The 24409-nt window shown below is 36.3% G+C and overlaps 1 protein-coding gene across 1 annotated transcript in view; it reads left to right on the plus strand.

The window, feature by feature from the left end:
- LOC122739250 (disintegrin and metalloproteinase domain-containing protein 32-like) overlaps positions 1-24409 on the plus strand; it is a 124257-nt gene that overhangs the window by 77265 nt on the left and 22583 nt on the right. Inside the window, exons 13-14 of the mRNA XM_043981059.1 lie at positions 7750-7845; positions 13904-14099. Coding sequence (XP_043836994.1) covers positions 7750-7845; positions 13904-14099 — 292 coding nt within the window. The remainder of the gene's footprint in view (positions 1-7749; positions 7846-13903; positions 14100-24409) is intronic.

Genomic DNA, 24409 nt, shown 5'->3' on the forward strand with positions numbered 1-24409 from the left:
CCTATCTGAGCACTCTTTCTTCATCTTTTTTCCTATGCAATCATCCATACTATGTTGCTAATTGTAGTATACTACAGTGTTTTGTGTTGAGCCCCCTTTTCTTTTTGATACTTCTTGATTTGTTGACCTGATCAGCTCCCATGGATTTAAATGTCATCTTTATTCAGACAATTCCCAGATTTATGTATTTAGTCCCAGTTTCTCCCTAGAATTCCAGTTCCAGGTAGCATGGTATAATAGAAAAAATTCTGGCTTTGGAGTCAAAGGAGCTAGGTTCAAATCCTTCTTTTGCCAGTAACTAAAAAAAAGATCTTTGGAAAGTTATTTCATCTCTCTAGGTTTATATTTCCTCTGCTCTAAAAGTTGGACTAGATGTGACAAGGTCAGATTTGTGTTTTAAGAAGGTCATTTTGACAGCTGAATGAAAGATGGACTGGAACTGGGAGAGACTTCAGGCAGGGAGTTCAACCAGAATACTATTGAAATAGTCCAAGCATGAAATGTTGTTGTGTGAGTGGAGAAGGGAATATGTATAAGATATTTTGTGAATGTGGAAATGACAGCAGATTGGATTTGTGCATTAAATATGATTCAAGTGTTGAGGGTGATACTGAAATTGTGAGAATGGATGACTGGAAGAATGGTTTTATAATCAAAGGTATCTATAGTCATATGAAAAAATGCTCTAGATCACTATTGATTAGAGTAATGCAAATTAAAACAATTCTGAGGTATCACCTCACACCTATCAGAATGGCAAATATAACAAAAAAGGAAAATACTGGATGTTGGAGAAGATGTGGAAAAACTGATATGCGAATCCACTGTTGGTGGAATTGTGAACTGATCCAACCATTCTGGAGAGCAATTTGGAACTATGCACAAAGAGCTATAGAACTGTGCATACCCTTTGATCCAGCAATACGACTGCTAGTTTTATATCCCAAAGACATCCCCCAAAAGAGAAAAATACCTATTTGTACAAAAATATTTATAGCACTTCTCTTTGTGGTAGCAAAGAATTAGAAATTGAGAGAATAAGATAAAAAAGGAAATCTTTTTCCTGCTTTATAGAAATTTATGGCATTATAAACTAAATAGCAACTAAAATTTGTAATTGAAATTTAATATCTGTACTTTAAATTTTCATATGATGGCTTAAAGGTTTTTGTAACTGTTAAAACATTTTACTGGGGACAGCTAGGTGGCGCGGTGGATAGAACACCAGCCCTGAATTCAGGAGGAACTGAGTTCAAATTTGGCCTCAGACACTTGACACTTACTAGCTGTGTGACCCTGGGCAAATCACTTAACCCCAATTGCCTCATCAAAAAAACCAAAACCAAACAAAAACATTTTACTGGATTTTTTGCAGGTTCGCAGCTAGTATTTAGATTAAGAGCAGATAGCACCTTCTGTTAAAGGTGGAATCACACTAGAGTATTCTCACTAGAGAACAAACAGAACTGAAGCTGGTATGAAATGATTCAACAGAATTTAATTATTTAGGGAAATTACGATCTAAGTTACCTAAGTTGAAATAGACTATGAAACTTAAGAAGAATTTTAGCAATTAATTGCTATTGTATAATGAAATTCTGTATAGGAGAGGTTAAATTGAGTGTTGGACTGTGGTAAATCAGAATATAATGCAAAATATCTTTGAGGTTTGGTATTAAGATGATATACTTGGAAATTGTATGGATAAGGGAAACCTGACTTTAAATCTAGTCTTGGAAACTTACTGGTGTTACTTTAAGCAAGGCACTTCACTTGTTTGCCTCAGTTTCCTCATCTGAAAAATGGGATCGTAATTGCATTTAACTTCCAGGGTTGTTGTGAGAATCAAGTGACATTGTAATAGCACAGTATTTGGCACATGGTAAGTGCTATATAAGTATTATCTATTTCTCATTTTATTAAGTGCAATTACTCTTAACTGGTTTTTGAATACGATTGGTATAGAATTCCAAATTCATAGATGAAGTGATTTCTTTGTAAGATGATTCAGAAATGCATTGAAATGTATTAATGTTATTTGACTGGGAAAGAAAGTTCTGTATTGTTTTTAAAATTGATAATATTGCTTGTTATTGTTAGGCTTCTAATTTTTCTTGTATTGTGGTTTTGTGGGACATCATTGTATACTCTCCCAGAGAGAGTAAGGGGGTGGGGTCAGAAAACTAATCAGAAAGAGATTACAGGGGACCCTTTGCTAGCACTGGACAAAGCTGGTGCTGATTGGCAATTCTGTTGCCCATATGAAGTTTTGGATTGCAGTTCCAGGGCAGAGAGGAGTACCAGCTCTTGTAGCTGCAGGAAAACAGGGAACCTCGTCATAGTTTCAGGGCCAAGAGAAGCATTAGTGTTTGTAGCTACAGGGTACCAAGAGCCCTTCTGGATAAAGACCAGAGCATAGACTAGGACAGCAGTGACCACCTTTGAAGCACCAAAAACTTAAATTTCCCCAGAACTAGCTCTGAAAAAACAGCATGAAAAAAGCCTGAAGCTTGGGACAAGTGCTTCCCCATCCCTAGGTGATCAGGTTCCAGCTTTAACTTGAAGTTCAATGTCAAGAAATAGGTTGGGGAAAATGGGCAAACAACAAAGAACTTGACTATTAAAAAGCTACTATGGTTTCAGGGAAGACTGAGATACAAGCTTGGAAGAAGAAAAAAATGGGAAAAAATAAGAGTGATGCAAGAAAACTATGAACAGAGAATTAATAGCTTGGTTTAAAAAAAGGCACAAAAATAATACCTTAAAAACCAGAATTGGCTAAATGGAAAGGAAAGTACAAAATTCATTGAAGAAAACTTCTTAAAAAAGCAGAATTGGCCAAATAGAAAAAGAGATACAAAAGCTCAATGAGAAAAATACTTCCTTAAAAATTAGAATCAGGAAAGTGGAAGCTAATATCTCCATGAAACATCAAGAAACAAAAATGTCAAAAAAAGAAAAAAAACAGGAGAAAATGTGAAATATCTCATCAGAAAAACAATTGACATTGAAAATAGATGGAGGGGAGATAATTTGAGAATGACTGCAGTAACCAGAAAGCCATAATTAATAAAAGAGCCCAGACATCACATTTCAAGAAATTATCAAGGAAAACTGCCCTGATATCTTAGATCTAGAGGGTAAAATAGAAATTGAAAGAACCCACTGATCACCTCCTGAAAAAAGACCCCAAAATGAAAAGTCCTAGGTCAAGGATAAAATATTCAAAGCCTCCAGAAAGAAACAAGTCAAATATCTTGGAGCCATGTTAGGATCACACAAGATTTAGTGGCTTAAGGGAGTTAAGGTAGTGGAGGTCTTGCAATATGATATTCCAATAGGCAAAGCAGCTACAATTGCAAAGAATAATAATCTAGCCAGCAAAACTGTGTATAATCCTTCAGGGGGAAAATGGATATTTAAGGAAATAGAAAACTTTCAAGTATTTCTCATGAAAACACTAGAGCTGAATAGAAAAATTGACATTCAAACAATAGACCTGAGAAATATAAAAAGGCAAACATAAAAGAGAAATCTTAAAGGGACTCAACAGGGTTAAACTGTTTACATTCCTATGTGGGAAGACTATACATGTAATTACTAAGATCTTTATCATTATTAGGGTACTTAAAAGGAGCCCACATAGACAGAGGGCACAGGTATAAATTGGTGATGTTGGTATGATCTATGAAAAGGGGTGATGAGAAAGAAAGATGCACTGGGAGAAGGGGGAAGGAAGAAGTAGAATGGGAAAATTTTTCTCACACAAAAGAATGGAAGAGCTTTTATAGTGAAGGGAAAAATGGGGGAGGGTGGTGGGCAATGCTTGAACCTCCCTCTCATTAGAATCAGTTCAAAGAGAGAAGAATATATATACTCAACTGTAGAAATCTATCTTACTCAATGGGGAAATAGGAGGGAAAGGATATAAGAGAAAGGTCGGGAGCGGAAAAGATAAAAAAGGTGATAAAAAAGATGATAAAAGGGAGGGTGCGTTAAGAGGATTGTAGTCAGAGGTAAAACATACTTTTTTTTTTTTGGCAGGGCAGTGAGGGTTAAGTGACTTGCCCAGGGTCACACAGCTAGTAAGTGTCAAGTGTCTGAGGCCAGATTTGAACTCAGGTCTTCCTGACTCCAGGGCCAGTGCTTTATCCACTGTGCCACCTAGCTGCCCCTGGTAAAACATACTTTTGAGGAGGGACAGGATTAAAAAGAAAGGATAAGCAGAAGAAAATGGGATGGAGGGAAATACACAGTTATCATAACTGTGAATATGAATGGGATGAGCTGATCAAAATAGCAGAATGGATTAGAAACTAGGATATAACAATATAGGTTGTGTGTGTGTGGGGGGGCAATTGGGGTTAAGTGACTTGCCCAGGGTCACACAGCTAGTAAGTGTTAAGTGTCTGAGGCTGGATTTGAACTCAGGTCCTCCTGACTCCAGGGCCAGTGTTCTATCTACTGTGCCCCCTAGCTGCTCCTAATATGTTGTTTTAAAGACACACTTAAAACAGAAAGACACTTCACTTCAGCTGAAGTGAAAAAGATTGGTGTTGCAATCCTGATTTCAAACAAAGCAAATGCAAAAACCTAATTAAAAGACATAACCAGGCAAACAGTATCTTGCTAAAATGTACCACAGACAATGAAGTGATATAAAAAAAATTATAGCAAGTTTCTCTGATAAAAAATAAGAGCCATTCCCCAATTGTTAAAAGGTCAAAGGACATGAACAGTTTTCAGAAGAAGGAATCAAAGCTATCTATAATGCCATGGAAAAATGTTATAAATCTCTAATGATTAAAATTATAATATTAGACTATTTTCTCTTAGAACTAGGGTGGGTATGTGTTTCTAATGGAATATACAGGTTTTGGGTATGGTTTACTAATAGGTTCTCAAAATTGGATTAAGGATTGTACATATAAAATTGCACTAAAAATTGAAAGAGATTTAAAAAAACATGTTTTTTCCCAGTTTTTATGTTTTTTTCTCTGATAATTTTAAGATACAGAAGGGCTCATTTTCTCAGTCAGTCCCTCATGGATCCTTTTCAAGTTTCTTTCTTCAGCCTGTTGATGGCATTACCCAAATCAGGTAGATTTTGAGCAAAGATAGTAAGAGTAAATGGTATATAAAAACTGAAATTCTCTGAATTTTCCAGTGAAATGGTTTTTATGGTTTTCTCATTTGATCATCTGTGGTTTTGTTGTTAATGGGATTATCTCTATAAATGTTGAACTAATTTTTGCCACATGAGCTAGTTACTGGAAAGCCAAATTTAGGAGGTGATACTAAATGATATTATCTGGTAAATTTCAGCAGTATTAAATAGGGAATCTCTTCAAATGATCTAGAAACAGAAAAGTGGAGCTACTAGGAGGAACCCCCTCCAGAGTGGCTTTGAGAAGCCTATTCCAGAATTTTCAAGGGAAGATATCTCTAGGGACCAGACAACTATCTGAGACAGCTGAAAATCATGTTGTAGTTTCTGATTATATGGATACTGGGAGTGGATTAACAGGAACAAGGAGACTTGATGTTATTTAATATTGATGATCATTATTGTATTACTGTTGGCTCTAATGTTGCAAGGTGTATTGTTTGGCAGCAAAACAGTTATACTTGAATTCTTTTTATTTTTGTTCAGGAATCAGGGCCACTCCTCCTATAACTTTTGGTCAATTGAAAGCCTATATTTTGTTTATATTAACCTCACCTGACTAAAACTTGATGTATGAAAATGATAATGGGATATTTTGTTTGATATTCCCCAAAAAGAAGCCAAAGGAAAATTTGGGCTCCCTAAAGTGATTTAGTTATTTGTCAGCTACCCTGGTGTGAGGGCCAAATTTAATATAGGGAGAGTTAATTGAGTAGCTCACCATAATATTGGGGTCCCGGAAATAATGAGGGACCTCTAGGTCCAAAGCTCCTTCCCCTCTGAACTGCTTTTTTTAGATATTTCTCCCAGCCCAATAAGAAAGAAGCCTAACAGCTTCTTTCCCACAAACGAATCAGGTTTTATTAATGGGGATAAAATAAACAGCAAAGGTGAAATTAATAAAATCAAAGACAAGGGAATAGGGAAAAAGAAATACAGATAATCCCCCTAACTCTAACCTAAATCTATACAATTCCCAAACTTGCTTCCAGTTCAACTAATTCAAAAGAGCAGGGCTCGCATGTTAACTCATCACCTGGGGTCCATAGCTTCAACGAAAAACAGTTTTGCAATCAGGGCCAGCAGGACAAAACTGCTAAGAAAGAAAGTCTTTCTCATCTACTCCTGCAGCTCACACCACCGGAAAGAAAGTGACTCCAGAAAGAGACCAAGCTCTCCTCAGTGAGCATTTACTCTCCCTCCCCCAAAATGGGAGGTCCTTCAAAACTGCCTGTTGAAAGTGGTTTCTCCTGCTGACATCAGCAGCCTATGTCACTCAGGACAGGACAGGTGTGGCCCATCCCAACCAATCTGCCAAATTCCAATAATCTTACCACACTGGTTTACTGGTGATATGTAAATAGCCCTTGTCAATCATTCTATTATTAATCCTCTAAATTACTACTTTAATCTATAATCTGACTTAGTTTACTAATAGAGTCTGTTTCACAAGGTTTATATCCTTAACAGATGTATGATTTTATGGCTCTGCTTAACTTGTTTGTTCAAATTTGATGGCATTGAGGAAAACATGGAATTATGATTTTTTGTGGTACTCATGGCCACAGTGCACAGTGCACTTGTTTCCCAGTGTAAGTTTAATTCTCTTGATTTGTGGCCCCCTAAAACTTAAAAAGGATCTTTTCTCATTCCTGGGATGATTGACTACTACCACCTTTAGCTTACTGACTGCTCTGTGATTGTTTGCTGAAATTATAAACCTAAGAGAATGAAAAAAATGATGGTGTCTTTGACAGAAATAGAAAAGTTTGGAAGAAAGATGGCTTTAGGGGGAGAAGATAATGAGCTCTGTTTTGGACATATTAATTTGAGATGTATCCAGTATATTCCATGGGCAATTAGTGATGTGGGATTGAAACTCAGGAGATATACTATGGTCATCTATGTCTGTGTCCATGTCCATGTCCAAATGCATGTCTATATCTGTATCTATATATCTGTATCTAACTGTGAGTCATTGGTATAATGATGTGGGTGGAAAGAAAGAAGAGTAAAGGGTCTAGGAGAGAGCCCTGAGATACACCCACAATTAGAAGGTATTATATGGACAATTAATCCACATTATTCTAGGGTGAGAATGTCTCAGGTGCTGAGGGAAATTCTAGGATCAGAGGGCAACTAAGTCATAGTGACAAATTCAGAATAGTCAAAAGCACATCCAGGAAGGGAATGAAGCATGGCTGATTTGGACCTGACCCCTTAAATGGAGACCTGGAAAGGAATATACCAATGGGAGAAAGGAACTGGTATAATGAAAGTTCCAGGGCAAGAAGGCCTCAGGCACTGAGAGAAATGCCAGTATGAGTCATGGAATATATGTAATAATACAGTCTTGGTAACTCCCCTTAACCCCCTTACCCACTCTGAATGATATTTTAAATTGATTATCATATTTCCTTAAATTTAACCTGGCATATATGTGACTTTTGCATAAAATATTGTAGATGATAATTTCATGAGTAGAAAAATGCATTTATACTTAAAGAGACAGTTGATATAGATCCTATTGAAATGAGATTCAGTGCATTTAATTTATTTAATTCTTCATTTTTTATTAATAGGTATGTGGATATACAACATGCTGTCATCCACGTTATTGTCGGAGAAATTATTTTGCACACTGTGTTTCTGGGGTTTGCTGCCAGCCAGATTGTAAGGTAAGATCTTCATTTGGAAACATCTAAGGAATTTAAAAAATATTTAGTGAACCTGTATAGAACAGAGATATCAAGCCAAGAAACTGCTTTTGGTCCTCCCCTACCCCACTTCCATGTATGCCTGTGTGCCATACAGTTCTTACCCCCTTCTTTGGAAAGATATATAATCAGATTAGAAAATCTTTATGAAGAGAGACAAAGATTTAAGTTGCAATGGTCCAAATCCATGAGTCCTTTAAACTTAAACTGAAATTTGAGTTTTAGGCCATTGATATGAAACATTCAGTCTTAAGATAGTTAGTCAAAATAAGCATTACATATTTTCCCTTTCCTTCACTCTTCACTGTAATTATTTGCTAACACTCCCCTCTAATTTAAAATCTCTTTCTTTTCTATCCTATTCTTTTAATTCTCCATTCCCTTTAGATTCTTATTACCCTTAATATGGACTATTGTAGTAAAATCCCAACATCTCTCTGCACCCAGTCTGTCTCTGGCTGTTTTGCCTGTAGCTATTAGAATGATCTTGGTGACACTTTAAAATTGTTGCCTACCAAAGTCCTATCTATAATGCCCCTGATTCATCTTTCCACTGTTACACGACCTGACTTTTTCCTTCACCCCTCTGTCCTTGTGTATGTTTACAAAGAAGTCTTTTACTGATCTTTCTGCTGTCATTCTGTTGCTATGGCTCCTGCATTTATGTATCCCTCCTATAGTTCTGTTATTTGGGATGTTCAAGAAGAAAATAATTTTGTTATTTCTATTTTTTTTCTAAGAATATTTCAAATGTCTCCTTATTATTGAATGCCCATCTTTGTTCCTATATGTTTAAACTCAGACTGACAGGGTAGGTCACTCTGGGCTGTATGTATCATCAGCCTCACTACTCTTCACAACACAATATTCCATTCTTACCTGCATTTTCTGGTGGGTCCAGAATAGTTTTTTGTAATTCATTTTTACTTTCCATTGTGCTTAAAAGTATTTCTCTTGGTCACTTGAAAAATTTATTGTTTCTGAGTTGAATTGTTAAATTTAACTACTTTGTATCTTGGTGTTTGCAACTCTTTTTTCCCTGGAAGCTATTTGTGCATTCATTCACTTAGCATTTATTTCTGTGTTCAGTAGTTCTAAGTAGTTTTCTTGTTTTATGTCTTGTATTATAGTATTTAGACTTTTTGACTTCTTCTTTTGGGAGACTTACAATCCTTAGGTTGTCTCTGTGTATTGTGTCTTCTAGATCAATATGTACTGCTTAAATTGAGAGCATAATTTCTATTAATGTTGCTTTTTGCTTCACTTCTTTTAGATTTCACTTCAGTTTTCCTTTATTTTGTTCTTTTGTTGAAACTTGCCATTACAAATTTAAGTTTTTCTATTCTGCCAATTATTTCTGCTAGGAAGGTCATAAATTCTGTTCTTATAATTATCATTTCTTTTTTTTTTTTTTTTGGTGAGACAATTGGGGGTTAAGTGACTTTCCGAGGGTTACACAGCTAGTAAGTGTTAAGTGTCTGAGGCTGGATTTGAACTCAGGTCCTCCTGAATCCAGGGCCGGTGCTCTATCCACTGTGGCCACCTAGGTGCCCCACTATCATTTCTTTTTTAAACCTCTCAAGAACATCATGTTGTGGTTCCTTCTTCTTCTTAAAATCCACATGGTACTCTATCTTATTAAGTGTTAAATCATATTCTTTTGTTTGGCAGTATTTATTTATAGATGCCTGAAGTTATTTATTTGATCTGGAGACCATATTTTCTCTTTTTTGTATAATAAACATTTTAATTTAGTTTTGAGTTACAAATTCTATCCCTCCCTCCCTCCTCTTTCCCCTCTCTGAGGGAACAAACAGTAAGATATAGGTTACAAATGTATGATCATGTAAAATATTATCATATTAGTCATATTGTACAAGAAAACTTGAATAAAAGAAAAAAAATGAAAGAAATAAAGTGAAAAATAGCATGCTTCAGTCTGTGTTAAATCAATATCACCTCTTCCTTTGGAGGTGGATAGTATGCTTCATCATTAGTCCTTTGGGATTGTCTTGAATCATTGTATTACTGAAAATAGTTAAGTCGGGGTGGCTAGGTGGCACAGTTCAATGTGATTTTTTTAAAAAATTAATTTAATTAATCCTTTTATTTTTCATTTCAGGAACTTCTACTTTGTGGTTTAGTTGGAGGTTTTGTTATATTAATTTCATTATCATTTCATTGATTTATTTTTTTCTCTGTTCTATTAAAACATTTCTATCTCAACATGAAAGCATTTAGAGATATAACATTCACCCCTAAAGACTGTTAGCTGCATCCGTTAAGTTTTTGTATATTGTCTTATGATTGCCATTTTCTTCAATGAAATTTTCTCTTGCTTCTATAATGATTTTTTTTGACCCAACAATTACTTAAGATTAAGTTATTTAGTCTTTATTTAATTGTTGAATTCTTATTTCAAAATCTTGCTATTGTATAGGATCTTTTAACAGGATTTTCATCGGTAAATGATATCTTTAATATTTATGATTTTATTTATTTTTGGTGAGGTTTTTATGCCCCATAACATGGTCAATTTTTTTTCTAAAGGCGTAATACACAGCTTACAAGTATGTAAACTCCATTCATACCTAACTTTTCTAAAATTCCATTCATCTCCTTAACATCTTTCATATTTATTTTATGATTAGATTTATCTAAGTCTGAGAGAGTTAAAATGAGGTTCCCTAGTGGTATGCTTTTACTGTCTGGTTCTTCCTATAACTCATTTTACGTTTTCGTTCATAATAAGCAGTTGTTGATTATTTTTCTTTTTTTTTGTGGGGCAATGAGGGTAAAGTGACTTGCCTAGGGTCACACAGATAGTAACTATCAAGTGTCTGAGTCCAGATTTGAACTCAGGTCCTCCTGAATCCAGGGCTGGTGCTTTATCCACTGTGCCACCTACCTGCCCCATTGATTATTTTTAAAAAGCAAACCTTTTACTTATATGAAATAGAATTGTAATGTTTTGGGTGAATTAAAAAAAGGAGAGAAAGCAATCATAAGTTTAGATAAGACTATCATAAACATAGACATGTAACTGTAGACAAATATAGATCAAAAGAAAAAAAAGAACATAAGAAAACTACATCATGGCTTAAAGATAAGGAATCAATACTGTGATGGGTAAAACTAAATGTGTGTGGGGCAGCTAGGTGGCACAGTGGATAGAGCACCGGCCCTGGAGTCAGGAGTACCTGAGTTCAAATCCAGCCTCAGACACTTAACACTTACTAGCTGTGTGACCCTGGGCAAGTCACTTAACCCCCATTGCCCCGAAAAAAACCAAAACAAAACAAAACGAAACAAAAAAAACCTAAATGTGTGTGGTTACCTTATCTGTTCCCTTTTGCGGAAAGCTAACGAGGACAACCGTTTAACAGTTTAGGTATTAAACATTTATTAAAATATATTAGAGGTTAACAAAGAGAGAACAAGTGTCTCTGAAAGAATAGAAAAATCTTAACTACCTCAACCACTCCTGGTTCAGCTGCCAACCCCACAAGGTTCCCACCACCAACTCACAAAACCAACTGCCTCACACACTGCCTCAATCTGATTGGTTGAGAGTGGTCTCCTGTTGATGTGAGGTAACTTTGGAACACTGAAACTTAGAAAGGTCAACCTGGGATACTGAACCTTAGAAAGGTCAACCCATGCTCTCACATTAGGGGGCCTCTGGTAATACTAAGATTCTCACAATACCAATAACAATATTTAATATAAGCATATAAAATATCATAGCACCTAAATAATTTAAAGAATTATTCAAATTATGAGGAGAAAGAATATAATGCTACAATAATAGAGCACCCCAATGTACCACTTTCAGAACTAGATAAATACATTTAAAGATGAGGAAAAAATAATTTAAGAACTTAAATAAAACTCTACATAAATTACATATGACAGATCCCTGGCAGTTACTCAATGGGGAAAGAAAGTTTACATACCTGTAAGGTGCAATAATAACTGACAATCTTAAAAATTTTTTAGATTAGCAGAAAAGGAAATGGAATACATAAATAGCCTATCTTAAACAAGGAAATTGAACAACCCATAACTGAGCTTCTTAACGAAGAAAAAAAATAGGACCAGAATTAGAAGTAGATTCTACCAAACATTTAAAGAATGATAATTCCAATACTATAGAAGATGCTTTAAAGAATAGGTAAAGAAGCTATCCTTTCAATCCTTCTATGACAAAAATACCTAATACCTAAACCAAATTATAACCCATTAATGAACCAGTTCACTATCCTCTAATTTTGAATCCTACTCTCTTTTGTTTTATCACTACTCAGAGCTTGACAAACTCTAGTCCTGAATTGTTCCTACTAGATCCTTCATTTATTTCAACTTCCATGCTGTTCCACCTTGTCTAAAGTTACACAACCATGGTGACTGATTCCACAATTAGCTGAAGCAATCTCATTTCAACTAGGCCCACAATTGAACAAAGTGCTCAATATATGATACTATTAAACCCTGGAAAATTAATTTCCTCCAAAATCCTAAATGGAATGTGGAATACTGGTATTTGAGAATGTGTCCACATGGGATCTCACTTTAATATGTTCAGTGGTCCATGCTGATAATATCTTTGTTTCCTCAAAAGAGAGGGGTACAAAGGAGGAGGGAGTTGTTACTATTTCAACTGAACTTTCAAGGATTATTATTAGGATGTCAGTGGGTGAAGATGTAGGGATACAGCATTTTAGGTATAAGGACCAATTTGAACAAGAGCATAGAGGTGGGAAAGCATTAGTCATACATATAGTATAGTGATTACAATTTGGCTGACAGGCAGTAGATTAAGAGAAGGCTATAAGAGTAAGTTGGAACTTAATGAAATTTGATTGGTTGTCTGATACACTCAAACTTTTATTTAGTAAGCATTGGGAAGACATTAAGAGGTTTCTGATTCCTGGAATAACATAACCATACCTGTGTCCTAGGTAGTGGTATATATGACAAATAAGATGATATAAACAATAGGAATTAGGGAAACTTCTTAGGATACTATTTCATTAATTCAGATGGGTAGTAATGAAGGCCTAACCTATAGTTGTAGCAGTGGAAATGCTCGGGGCAGAGGGGAGTTAATGCAAAGGATATTTTAGCAATAAAATTTATAGTATTTGATTATTGATTAGATGTGTAGATTGAAGGAGAAGGAAGGAATGAAAAATGACCTATCTAAGATTACAAGCACAAGTGAGTAGAAGAGTGGGGGGGGGTAACATCAGTTGAGCTAATAAAATTAAGAAGAGGAACAAATTTTGGGGGGATGAATAATGAGTTAAGTTTTAAATATATTGAACTAAAGATACAGTTTCATATTAGGTAGAGAGGTCTAGTAGATATTTGAGAAAATGAGTAAAGTTCTTTTTAAAATTTAAAAAAAATTTTAATTTTTTTGTGGGGCAATGAGGGTTAAGTGATTTGAAGTGTCAAGTGTCTGAGACCAGATTTGAACTCAGGTCCTCCTGAATGCAGGGCTGGTGCTTTATCCACTGCGCCACTTAGCTGCTCCCAAAAATGAGTGAAGTTCTAAAGAGGCCAGAATTAAATAGGTAGATTTTGGAGTCCTCTGCAGTGAAGTTAATACCTGAAACCATGGGAAGTAGATGAGATCACTGAAAGAAGGTGTATAGAAAGCAGAAAAGAGTGCTAAAAATAAACCATTAGAGAATATTTATATTTAGGAGGTGAGAGAAGAAATCATAACTCTTGTCTTGTTTTGGCTTCCAATATGTTCCTCTTTCAATGCTTTATATTTCCTAGCCCTTTCATCTCAAAACTTAATTGTTGAAAACACTCAAATTGTTTTCAAGATGTGGTTTGAAACATTCAGTGAAAATGTTTATACATTTTAGCTCATGAAATTTGTCATTATTACCAAATCACAAAGAGAAACTACAAAGTTTTGAAGTGGAAAATTTGGTAAGTCTATCTACATTAGCATAGTAATTTTCTTATTTTTTTCTCCTATTCTTCTTATACTATCTACCAGTTTAGTCAAGGGAGTTTATGTAGACCTGCATATGATGTACTTTGTGATTATCCTGAGAATTGTAATGGCAGCTCTAAAGCATGCCCACCGGATTTAAAGGCAATGGATGGAAGTTTATGTGCTGACCGTACGAGTATTTGTTTTGGTGGAATATGCCAGAACCCTGATAAAAAATGTCAGCGTCTATTTGGAAAAGGTAGGATATCTGTGTATACTTTGATTACTGCCATCAACACCACTAAGTTAAAAGAGGAACTTGATTTTTTAAAAAAAGTCATAAGATTTAAAAAAATCATCATAAGTAGTAAATAGTAGATTTTTTCATAGTGAAAACAGAGTTAGTCATTCTAACCCACTTTTTAAGCTGTAGTCTCTTACCTATAAAGTACTTCAAACTACAACTTCAGTAGATATCCTGCTATGAAGGATAGAGACAGTGGTATTAGCAGTTTTACAGATAGTCACCTAGTTTCTTAATTCTGTATTTGAAGGGTCCATAAAATGTAATGAAATGCTCCTTGAAGGGACATAATCTTTAGGGAAGAATCCAAGGTGAATTATGTGACCAGTGGATCTTACACCAGAGATGTATATCCAGACTTTGCTATGATGATGCTACCATTATAGATTTTAATGGTTTGTCCTGGAAATGACTCTTCCTTAATTCATAAAATCTTAAGAAATCTTGGTCATCCCACTGTTGACCTTGTGTTTTGTGACATTATTCTAGCACAAGGGAATTCCTCCTAGGGGGATGTAGGGTTACCCTATTAAGCCTATATTTCTATAGTTGGGTTCAGAGTGTCATACTCCCCTTGTGTAGGTGCAGCTGTCAATAGGTTAACTCCTTCTCTGGATACCCAGTTTATGTAAGAGGAAAGGCCTATGGGCCAGCCAGAGACATGGGGAAAACAATCCATTAATGAGTTCAGGTTCTGAGAATAAAATGGAAAACAGTAGCCAATTCAATGCAAAACTTTATTGCAAGCAATGGGAAAGAGGGGGAAGGGGGCAAATGAAAAGGGGACCTGACATACAACTGAAATATACACACTATCATAGAATACAACTCATATAAAGGTAATAGTGCATTGGGCAGAAAGGGGGTACTCCACTAGAAAGGGCTGCTCCTGCTGGAAGGGTGGTCCTGGTGGAGGGGAGAGCTCCAGTGAGAAGGGATGCTTCTGCTATAAAGGAGGGTTTGCCCCAGTGGGAAGGGGTGTTACTGGTGGAGAAGAGGGTATGCTCCAAAGTATTTTTCTGAGAGTGAGGTTCTTATACTATAGTTCTGGATGGCCTCCCTGGATCCAGCCGAATTTTATATCAGGGGTCAGGGCAAAATAGTATTTTCAGGATTTATTATCAGAGAGGAAAAACAAGCTTGTGGTAGATAAAATATAATTTGGGGAGTTTGCAAATCAGAGAGAAAAACAAACTGGCAATAGACAAAATATTATTTAGGAGACATAGGTGTACTAACCTTCCAAAATATTATTGGCAGTATTTTTCATGTTCTGTTAGCTTACAGATTTCTTTAGGAGTCTCAAAACCATAAGGTTTAATCTTATAACATGTGATGAGTGAAAGATAGAATGACTGAGGAAACAAAGGTTTGATCTTCTGAGCATAATGCATGGTAATTGCCCAACAAACTGGGGTCAGACCTTCTTAGCTTAGTCCTAGACCCTGAATACAGGGGGAGAGAAGAGACTTTTATACATTGAAAACAATCAAATAAGACCAATTGAAAACAATACAACATAGGTATTCTGATTTCTAATTTGGGGGAAGATTAGAGACCTCCAAATTGGGAGGGGGAGAATGAACAGGTGTAGTTCCCTGAATTCAGAAAAAAAAAGTGTCTGTGTACAATCAAAGGAACATGGAAACTATAACTGATTGATCAGTTTGGAACCATTTTCAGATAGGACATATGCGTTGCTTGAAATGTAAAACTGTGAGAAAACTCTGCATCAATCTTTGGATCTGAGTGGGTTTCCGCTCAATATAACCTAGGTCCTTGGTTCAGGATCTCTAAACAGAAGGTAGAGGTGGTCCAGTTTTCCAGCTATACAGGGTTAGGTTCAAACATTGCACTAAGGTTTTCTCCCAATTGCAACAATTGAATAAAGTTTGCTTACAAGACAGAAACCCATAATTTATTAGAAAGAGAACAGAACTAGCTCTAGAATTGAGTCACAATGGAGTTAGTATGGTATACTGAATTCCCAGAATTAACCACTTGCTGTCCTAATCTCCTGAATTCCCTCAAACAATGGTTTCCATACATAAATTCTATAAGCTACAGCCTCTCTTAAGGGAAAATTCTTATGGTGGTCTCAAGACCACCAGGTCCAATATGATAAGACTTGGAATTCAGATATAATTTAGTTATTTTGTAATATACAATCTAGGCATTGTTTAAACCCACTATGAAGTTATGTCATGGAATTGGAATTTTTTAGGGATTTCTAGAGATGGGTTTTGTTGTTTAGTCATTCAGTCATTTCCAACTCTTGGCCAGGTTTTCTTAGCAAAGAAATTGGAATGGTTTGCCATTTCATTCTCCAGTTGATTAAGACAAACAGATTAAGTGACTTGCCCAGGGCCACATAACTTTTGAGTGTCTGAGGACAGATTTGAACTCAGGTTTTCCTGACTCCATACCTAGTATTCTATCCACTGCCTATGGCCCTCTTTCATAGGGCCCCATGATAGCCATTTCATCTTTTCCATTGGAAAAATAAACTTGGGGCTAGAAGTCATGAAAAATTAAGAAAGGAAGAAGAGAGGTACTCTAAACATAACAATGAAAATAGAGGTCCCTATAAAGTCTGTTATATACAGCCTTCGCATAAAATAAAATTGAATTTCTACTGATAGCCTTGGGTAGGATTAACCAGGTACAGTTGGTCACATTTAGAGCTGGGTTGGTGCAATGGAGCAATATCTAGGAAGAGTAAGGAAGAAGTTGGGGTGGGTTTGTTGACAAGCGAAAATTAAGGACTCATTGCCATAGAGACTGAAGCCAGTCCTAGGGTTATGGTACAGCAGGTCTAGGCCATTCTTGTGACTCATATTTGGCTTTGGAATGAAATGAGACACTCAGAAACCATAGAAAGGTTAATGAAAATTTTATTTAGCCATCCTGTATCATGTCAATGAGCATCTTTTATGTGCTACCACTATTCATTTTAAAAAACATTTTGAGTTCCAAATTATCTTCTTCCTTCTCTCACAACCCCCTCCATAAATGATTTGATATAAGCTATGTATTTGAAATCATGTAGAGCATTTGTCCATATTAGTAATTTTGTGAAAGAAGAAACAGGACAAAAGAAAAGAACAATAAACAGATAAATAAAGCAAAAATAGTATGCTTTCATCTGCATTCAGACTCCATTAGTTCTTTCTCTGGATGCGTATAGAATTTTTCATCATGAGTCCTTTGGACTTGTCTTGGGTCATTGTATTGCTGAGAAGAGCTAAGTTATTTGTGGTTCCTTACTCTCATATTATGCTTATGGTACCATCCTTTATGTCTAAACCATTGTACTCATTTTGACCTTATCTTGGTGTAAGAAATTAGTCTATCCCTAGTTTCTGCCATATTGTTTTTCAGTTTTTTCAACAATTTCTTATCAAATAGTGAGTTCTTTTTCTAGAAGCTGGGATCTTTGGATTTATTAAACATGAGGTTACTATGATTATTTACTCCTAATAGGTGTTATATACCTAATCTATTCTGCTGACCCACAACTCTATTTTTGTTTGTTTGTTTTTTTAATTTTTTATTTTAGTGAGGCAATTGGGGTTAAGTGACTTGCCCAGGGTCACACAGCTAGTAAGTGTTAAGTGTCTGAGGCCGGATTTGAACTCAGGTACTCCTGACTCCAGGGCCTGTGCTCTATCCACTGCGCCATCTAGCTGCCCCCAAGCTGTGGGGGTTTTTTGTTGTTTTTTTTGGGGGGGGGGCAATGGGGGTTAAGTGACTTGCCCAGGGTCACACAGCTAGTAAGTGTTAAGTGTCTGAGGCCGAATTTGAACTCAGGTTCTCCTGAATCCAGGGCCAGTGCTCTATCCACTGCGCCACCTAGCTGCTCCCCACAACTCTATTTTTTAACCAGTAACAGATAGTTTTGAGGATTACTGCTTTATAATATAGTTTGAGATATGGTGCAGCTAGGCCACCTTCCTTTGCAGTTTTTTCATCAACTCCCTTGATATTCTTGATCTTTTGTTCTTCCAGATGAATTGTATTATTAGTTTTTCTAGCTCTGTTAAATAATTTTTGATAGTTTTATTGGTATGGCACTGAATAAGTTGTGAAGCTTAAAAAAATCTGTGATGTCTAAAAATCTAATGAGTGGTCGCCTTAAATTAGAAACGCATAGCACCAATCTTTGGGTATTAAGTATTTATTTAAGCATATTAGGAGTTAGTAAAGAGAAGATGTGGAGAAAGAAAGAGCCAGCTGACTGAACCTCCTGCTATTAGCTGTACCTCCAATGGAAAGGCCGATCCCTATTCTCTCCAGCAGAAGTTCCCTGAGGGCCCGCCCAGGCATGGTCCTTACACACACAGCTCCAAGCTAATTGGCTGATCCACCGATTGGCATGATTTACAGATGGTCTATTAATATATGTAACTTCCAGATGCCAGGCAGTTTCCGGAGGCTGATCAAATGCTTTCTTCTTAGGGTGGAGCTACCCTTGTTCTCACAATGTCTTTCTCAGCAAGGGGGTGCACCCTGATTCTCATAGGGTAAATTAATTTAGACAGAAATTGCATTTTTATTATATTGACTTGGCCTACTTATGAGCAATTGATATTTTTCCATTTGTTTAGATCTGACTTTATTTGTGTAAAAAGTATTTTGTGATTGTGTTCATAATTCCTAAGTTTATCTTGGCAAGTATTTTATGTTATTTTAAATAGAACTGCATTTAGCTCAAGTTGTTAATTATTTCAGCTATTTTTTAGGTGATTTTCAAGGATTCTCTAAGCCTACCATCATATCATCTACAAAGAGTTATAGTTTTGTTTCCTCATTGCCTATTCTAATTCCTTCAATTTCTTTATCTTCTTTTAATGCTAAAGCTAACATTTCAAGTAAAATAGTGAATAATAGAGTGGTTTTAATGTGTATTTATTTAATTATTAGTGATCTGCAATAATACATATGGTTGTTGAGTTTACAATTGTTTTGCCCAAGGTGTTTATTTATATTGTTTGATCACTTGCCCATATGGGAATTGTCTTTAGTATTATATTTTTTCTATTAATTCTCTACATATATTGAATATTAGACATTTATCAGAAATATTTGATATACAAATCTTTTTCTTCAATTACCAATTTTCTTTCTTAGCTGAATTGGTTTTCTTTGTAGAGGGTTTTAAATTTAATTTCATCAAAATTTTTTTGTGTGTCTTTGAGATACCATTTATCTCTTATTTGGTTAAGAATTTTCTCCCTATCCATAGCTATTAAAGATTCCTGATTTCATTTTCTTGTACCTTTTATGGTGTGATTATATATCATTCTTTTAAGATTGTATAATGTTTTTCTAACTGATTATTGATCAAATTATATAAAGTATTTCCTTGGTAAATTGATTACCATGACAAGTGTAAATTAATTCTAGAAATACTATTTTTACAAAAAAGATTATTTGGAATTATTATTATACATTGTAACTTATATTCTGAGTCAAAGCAAATTCACATATTTGAGATCATTATTATCCTCAAATTTTAAATCCATATGAGACTTGGATTATGGGAATTTACCATTTAAGACATTAATTGCCTTTACCCATGAGAGGAATACATACAAGAGCAGGCTTTGATCTCTCACAGAAGTGAAGACACTGACTTGGGAAAGGCCGAGAGAATGGCTATTGGCAAGAGCTGAGGTTGGCTTCTTTTGGCTCCATTTCCCCACAATGTTGTACAGATGGCTGGAAGTTTTCATCCCATCCATCTCATTCTACACCTGGCTTCTATTCCCCCTACAATATGCCTGATGCCACGGATGTCTCAATCTCATGCATCTGATTAAGCTTGACTCAGTTTCCTCCAATATGTTTGGTGGCGTGGACATATATCCCATCCACCAATTTTTTTTTTTTTTTGCAGGGCAATGGGGGTTAAGTGACTTGCCCAGTGTCACACAACTAGTAAGTGTCTGAGGCTGGGTTTGAACTCAGGTCCTCCTGAATCCAAGGCTTGTGCCTTATCCATTGGGCCACCTAGCTGCCCCACCATCCACCAATTTTAAGCCTGGCATACTGCATGGGCTGTATATATTGCTCAAGTGTGGGAATGCTCATCTCCCATCAATTCTCTATTCTTTTATGCTAATCCCCATAATTATCTCAGATAAATACAGTGTTGGATTTGGCTTTGACATCTGCAACCAATTATATTAAATCCTATAATTTCTTGTAATGGTATGAGGATAATTAGGCAGATGATACAAAAAGTGATGAAACAAAGATAAGAATTATTTTCTTAATATCACAATTGTCTTCTAAATTTAACCTCCGGGGGGGGGGACTGTAGTAATATTAAGTTTTAGAGGAGTATAGTAACATTAAGTTTTAGAGAATGTTTCAATTTTTGTTTTATTATATGCTTCATGTGTAACAAATAAGATTCTGAATTCCTTTAGATATGTTTCTGAGAACTCTCATTGTTTGATTTGATTACTGGCAAAGCTATTTAAAGTTGTGTTAAGCTCAATTTTGTAGGAAAATTTTCCTAGCTGCTTACCAGCATCTACACATTTGAAACACCTGAAAAGACTTCCATTCCAGAACTACACCTAGAGAACATCTGAAGAATCATCTGAGAAAAGACTTTCAAAGACAATTATTTTTTTACTGTTTCATCAAGGAACACCTGTTCCTAGAAGAAACAAAGGGGGGACTGTGATAAAAATAATGAGATTTAGCAGATACTCAGAGGCCCACCTGGAGATTAATCTAAACTGACTGAATTAAGTGAGAGTGATTGACTGCTGATTAGCCTACTTCAAGTTAACTAGACTGTAATCACACCTGCCTAGCCCTTAAGAAGGTATTGTTCTCAGAAGCTAGACTTTGAATTCAACATGAGAACACCTTCAAGTCCAGTGAACCAATGGATTTGGATGATGCCAACCAATCAGCTTAAAGCAGTGTGTAAGGACTGTCTCTGTTCCAGACCTATAAAAAGCTTCCACAGTTTGCTAGGGAGTTTGTGATTGAAACAGGCTTGTGGTGGAGGACTTGAGGAAGAACCAGACCAGGCTGGAACTCTAGGCTAGGTAGGCTTTTTCTTAATTTTCTGAACTCCATGTGAATACCTGTATGCTTTAATAAATGTTTAAAGCCCAAAGACTGGTGCTGAAGCTTCTAATTTAAGGCAATCACATAATATAGATTTTAAACATCATAGTATGTTATTCCCTCTTTGAGCCAATTCTGATGATAGTAAGGTTCACTCAATCCCCTACTTCTTCCCCCTCTTCCCCTCCCCTCCATAAGCTTTTTTCTTGTTTCCTTCATGTGAGCTACCTCTCCCCATTCCACTTCTCCCCTTCCGCCTCCCCCAGTGCATTCCTCCTACCTTTCAACCCTATTTTAAAGATATTATCATGAGTTAGCTAGGTGGCACAGTGGACAAAGCACCAGGCTTGGACCCAAGAGGCCCTGAGCTCAAATCCAGCCCTAGGCATAAGACATACCACCCTGTCTGCCCCACAAAAAACAAGGATAAACAAAAAATAACTTCTTTACAGATATCATCCCTTCATATTCAGTTCAGAGCTGTGTCCTCTGTCTAAGTGTATTCTTTTCAGCTAACCTAATACTGAGACAGTTCTTATGAGTTCGAAGTATTATCTTCCCATGTAGGAATGTAAACAGTTTAATCTTTTAATATCCCTCATGATTTCTTTTTCCTGTTTACCTTTTTATGCTTCTCTAGGCTCTTGTATTTGAAAGTCAAATTATCTATTCAGTACAGCTCTTTTCATCATAAATGCCCGAAAGTCCTCTTTTTCATTGAAGTCCCAGTTTTTCCTCTGAAAGATTATAATCAGTTTTTCTGGGTATGTGATTCTTGTCTGTAGTCCCAGTTCCTTTGCCCTCTGGAATATCATATTCCATGCCTTCCAGTCCTTTAATGCAGATGCTGATAGATCTTGTTTTATCCTTATTGTAGCTCCATGGTATTTGAATTCTTTTTTTCTAGCTTCTTGCAATATTTTCTCCTTGACCTGGGATCTCTGGAATTTGGCTATAATTTTCCTGGAAGTTTTCTTTTTTGGATCTCTTTCTGGAGGTGATTGGTGGATTCTTTCAATTTCTGTTTTACCTTCTGCTTCTAGAATATCAGGGCAATTTTCCCTGACAATTTCTTGGAAGATTATGTCTAAACTCTTGTTTTGGTCATGGTTTTCAGGTAGTCCAATGATTTTAAAATTCTCCTGGATTTATTTGATTCGGTCCACTGGTTCAGAACCACTCTTCCCCAACTCCAGCATAGACTGCAGACACTTCACCCCGGCCAACCTCTGAACCCCTTCACTGGACGACAAGCCAAGTCTCAGAAGAAGTTGCTGGTGCTGAAGACTCTGAGACCCTGGCGGTGTGGTCTGTTCCTGACTGGGTCCAGACCATGCTGAACTCCTCACTCAGCCTGATCAGCAGGTGATCCCAATTGCCATTTTTGGCTGTAAAATAGTCTCACTCTGTTCTTATATGGGTTAGGCTGCTACAGTGATTGTTTTATGGCAATATTTTGGAGTGTGTGGATGGATTTATCAGGATCTTGGGGAATTCACAGCCTTTCCTTTGCCATCCACCTTTGTGACATTTCTTGAATACACATCCTTCTCTTCTCTACCACCCTAATACAGGCCTTTAGCACCTCATGCTTGGACTATTGCAGTAGCTTGCTGGTAGGTTTGCCTCAAGTCACTCTCCACTTTTAATCAGTCATTTTCCTAAAGTGTAGGCTCAACCATATCACCTCCTTAATAAAGTCAAGTGGCTTCTTAATATCTAAAAAATCAAATACAATATCCCCTTTTGATGTTCAATGTCCTACCTCTTCCTTATTCTTTCCAATCTTTTTACACTTTACTTCTCACCATGTACTCTTGGATCCAATGACACTGACCTCCTAGAAGTTCCATGAACAAGACACTCCATCTTTAAGCTCTCAGACATTTTCTCTGGTATCTTTTCTCTGCCCTCTCTCCTCATCTCCATCTACTGGATTCACTGGATTTCTTCTAGTCCCAAGAAAATATCATCTTTTATAGGCAACCTCCCCATACCTCTCTTAATTAAAATGCCTTCTCTTAATTATGTCATATTTATCCTAAGATCTCTGATCAACCATTATTCCAAAGGTCTTTTGGCGGGGGGTGGGGGGCAATGAGGGTTAAGTGACTTGCTCAGGGTCACACAGCTAGGAAGTGTCAAGTGTCTGAGTCCGGATTTGAACTCAGGTCCTCCTGAATCCAGGGCCAGTGCTTTATCCACTGCGCCACCTAGCTGCCCCCCAGAGGTCTTATGATGAAGAATACTACCCACCTCCTCACGCAGAAGTGATGTACTTATATGGAATATGAGACACATGTTTTTGTCATGGTGTGGTAAAAAACAGCATAGTACTATAGCGGCTTTTGAAGGACCGCCCTTTTGGGGAGGAGACCGTGGGTAGAACAGAAGTTCGCTCGGTCTCGCACACTCTGGCTTGATGACGTGTTCTGGTGATCGACTCTGGTTTTCAGCCTGGCAGGCAGTTTTGGTAATTGGTGAATTTTATAAAAGAATATAGACTAAGCTTAGATCTAAGACTATTCATTTGTAGTTCTACTTGCCTATTTCCCTAATTGGTATCACCTGTTTGTTGTCTAAACAATAAAGGCTAATCCCTCACTGATTAAAAGCTCAGAGGATTCTTTTCTTACTGTTCTGGGAGATATATGAAGGGAAAAGTTAAAGGGGGAGTTTAATGCTCTTATAGTAAATTTTAAATTTCACAATGGCCAATATAGGAATTTGTTTTACTTGATTGTTCATATTTGTTTTCACTTTTTCTTGTGAGGCTAGAAAAGTGGGAGACAAAAATAACTTCTGATTAACTGGAAAAAATGTTACAGATAGGATTCTTAAGCAAAAATATGTCTTAACATATATTACAAGAAAATGAAACACTTATTGGCATGATAAAATATAGAGCCTTGTGTAATCCCCAGAGATGATGGAACAATAATATAAATATTCCAGAATGGTTCAGAAACAAACGAAATACATAAAAAAACTAGGAAGGAATAAATCCCATAATTTACAGCCTTCAAAGCAAAAATAATTCATATATAATATAATGATCAATTTAGGCTCCACACCACCAACCTCTTCTGCTTGGCTTGAAAACTTTCCTAGTGGGCTTTATCTACTGCATTTTTCCAGTGCATTTTATTATTCAGAATTACCATTTGCAACTT

This window comes from Dromiciops gliroides, chromosome 2 (assembly GCF_019393635.1).
Source record: "Dromiciops gliroides isolate mDroGli1 chromosome 2, mDroGli1.pri, whole genome shotgun sequence".
NCBI classification, from domain to species: domain Eukaryota; kingdom Metazoa; phylum Chordata; class Mammalia; order Microbiotheria; family Microbiotheriidae; genus Dromiciops; species Dromiciops gliroides.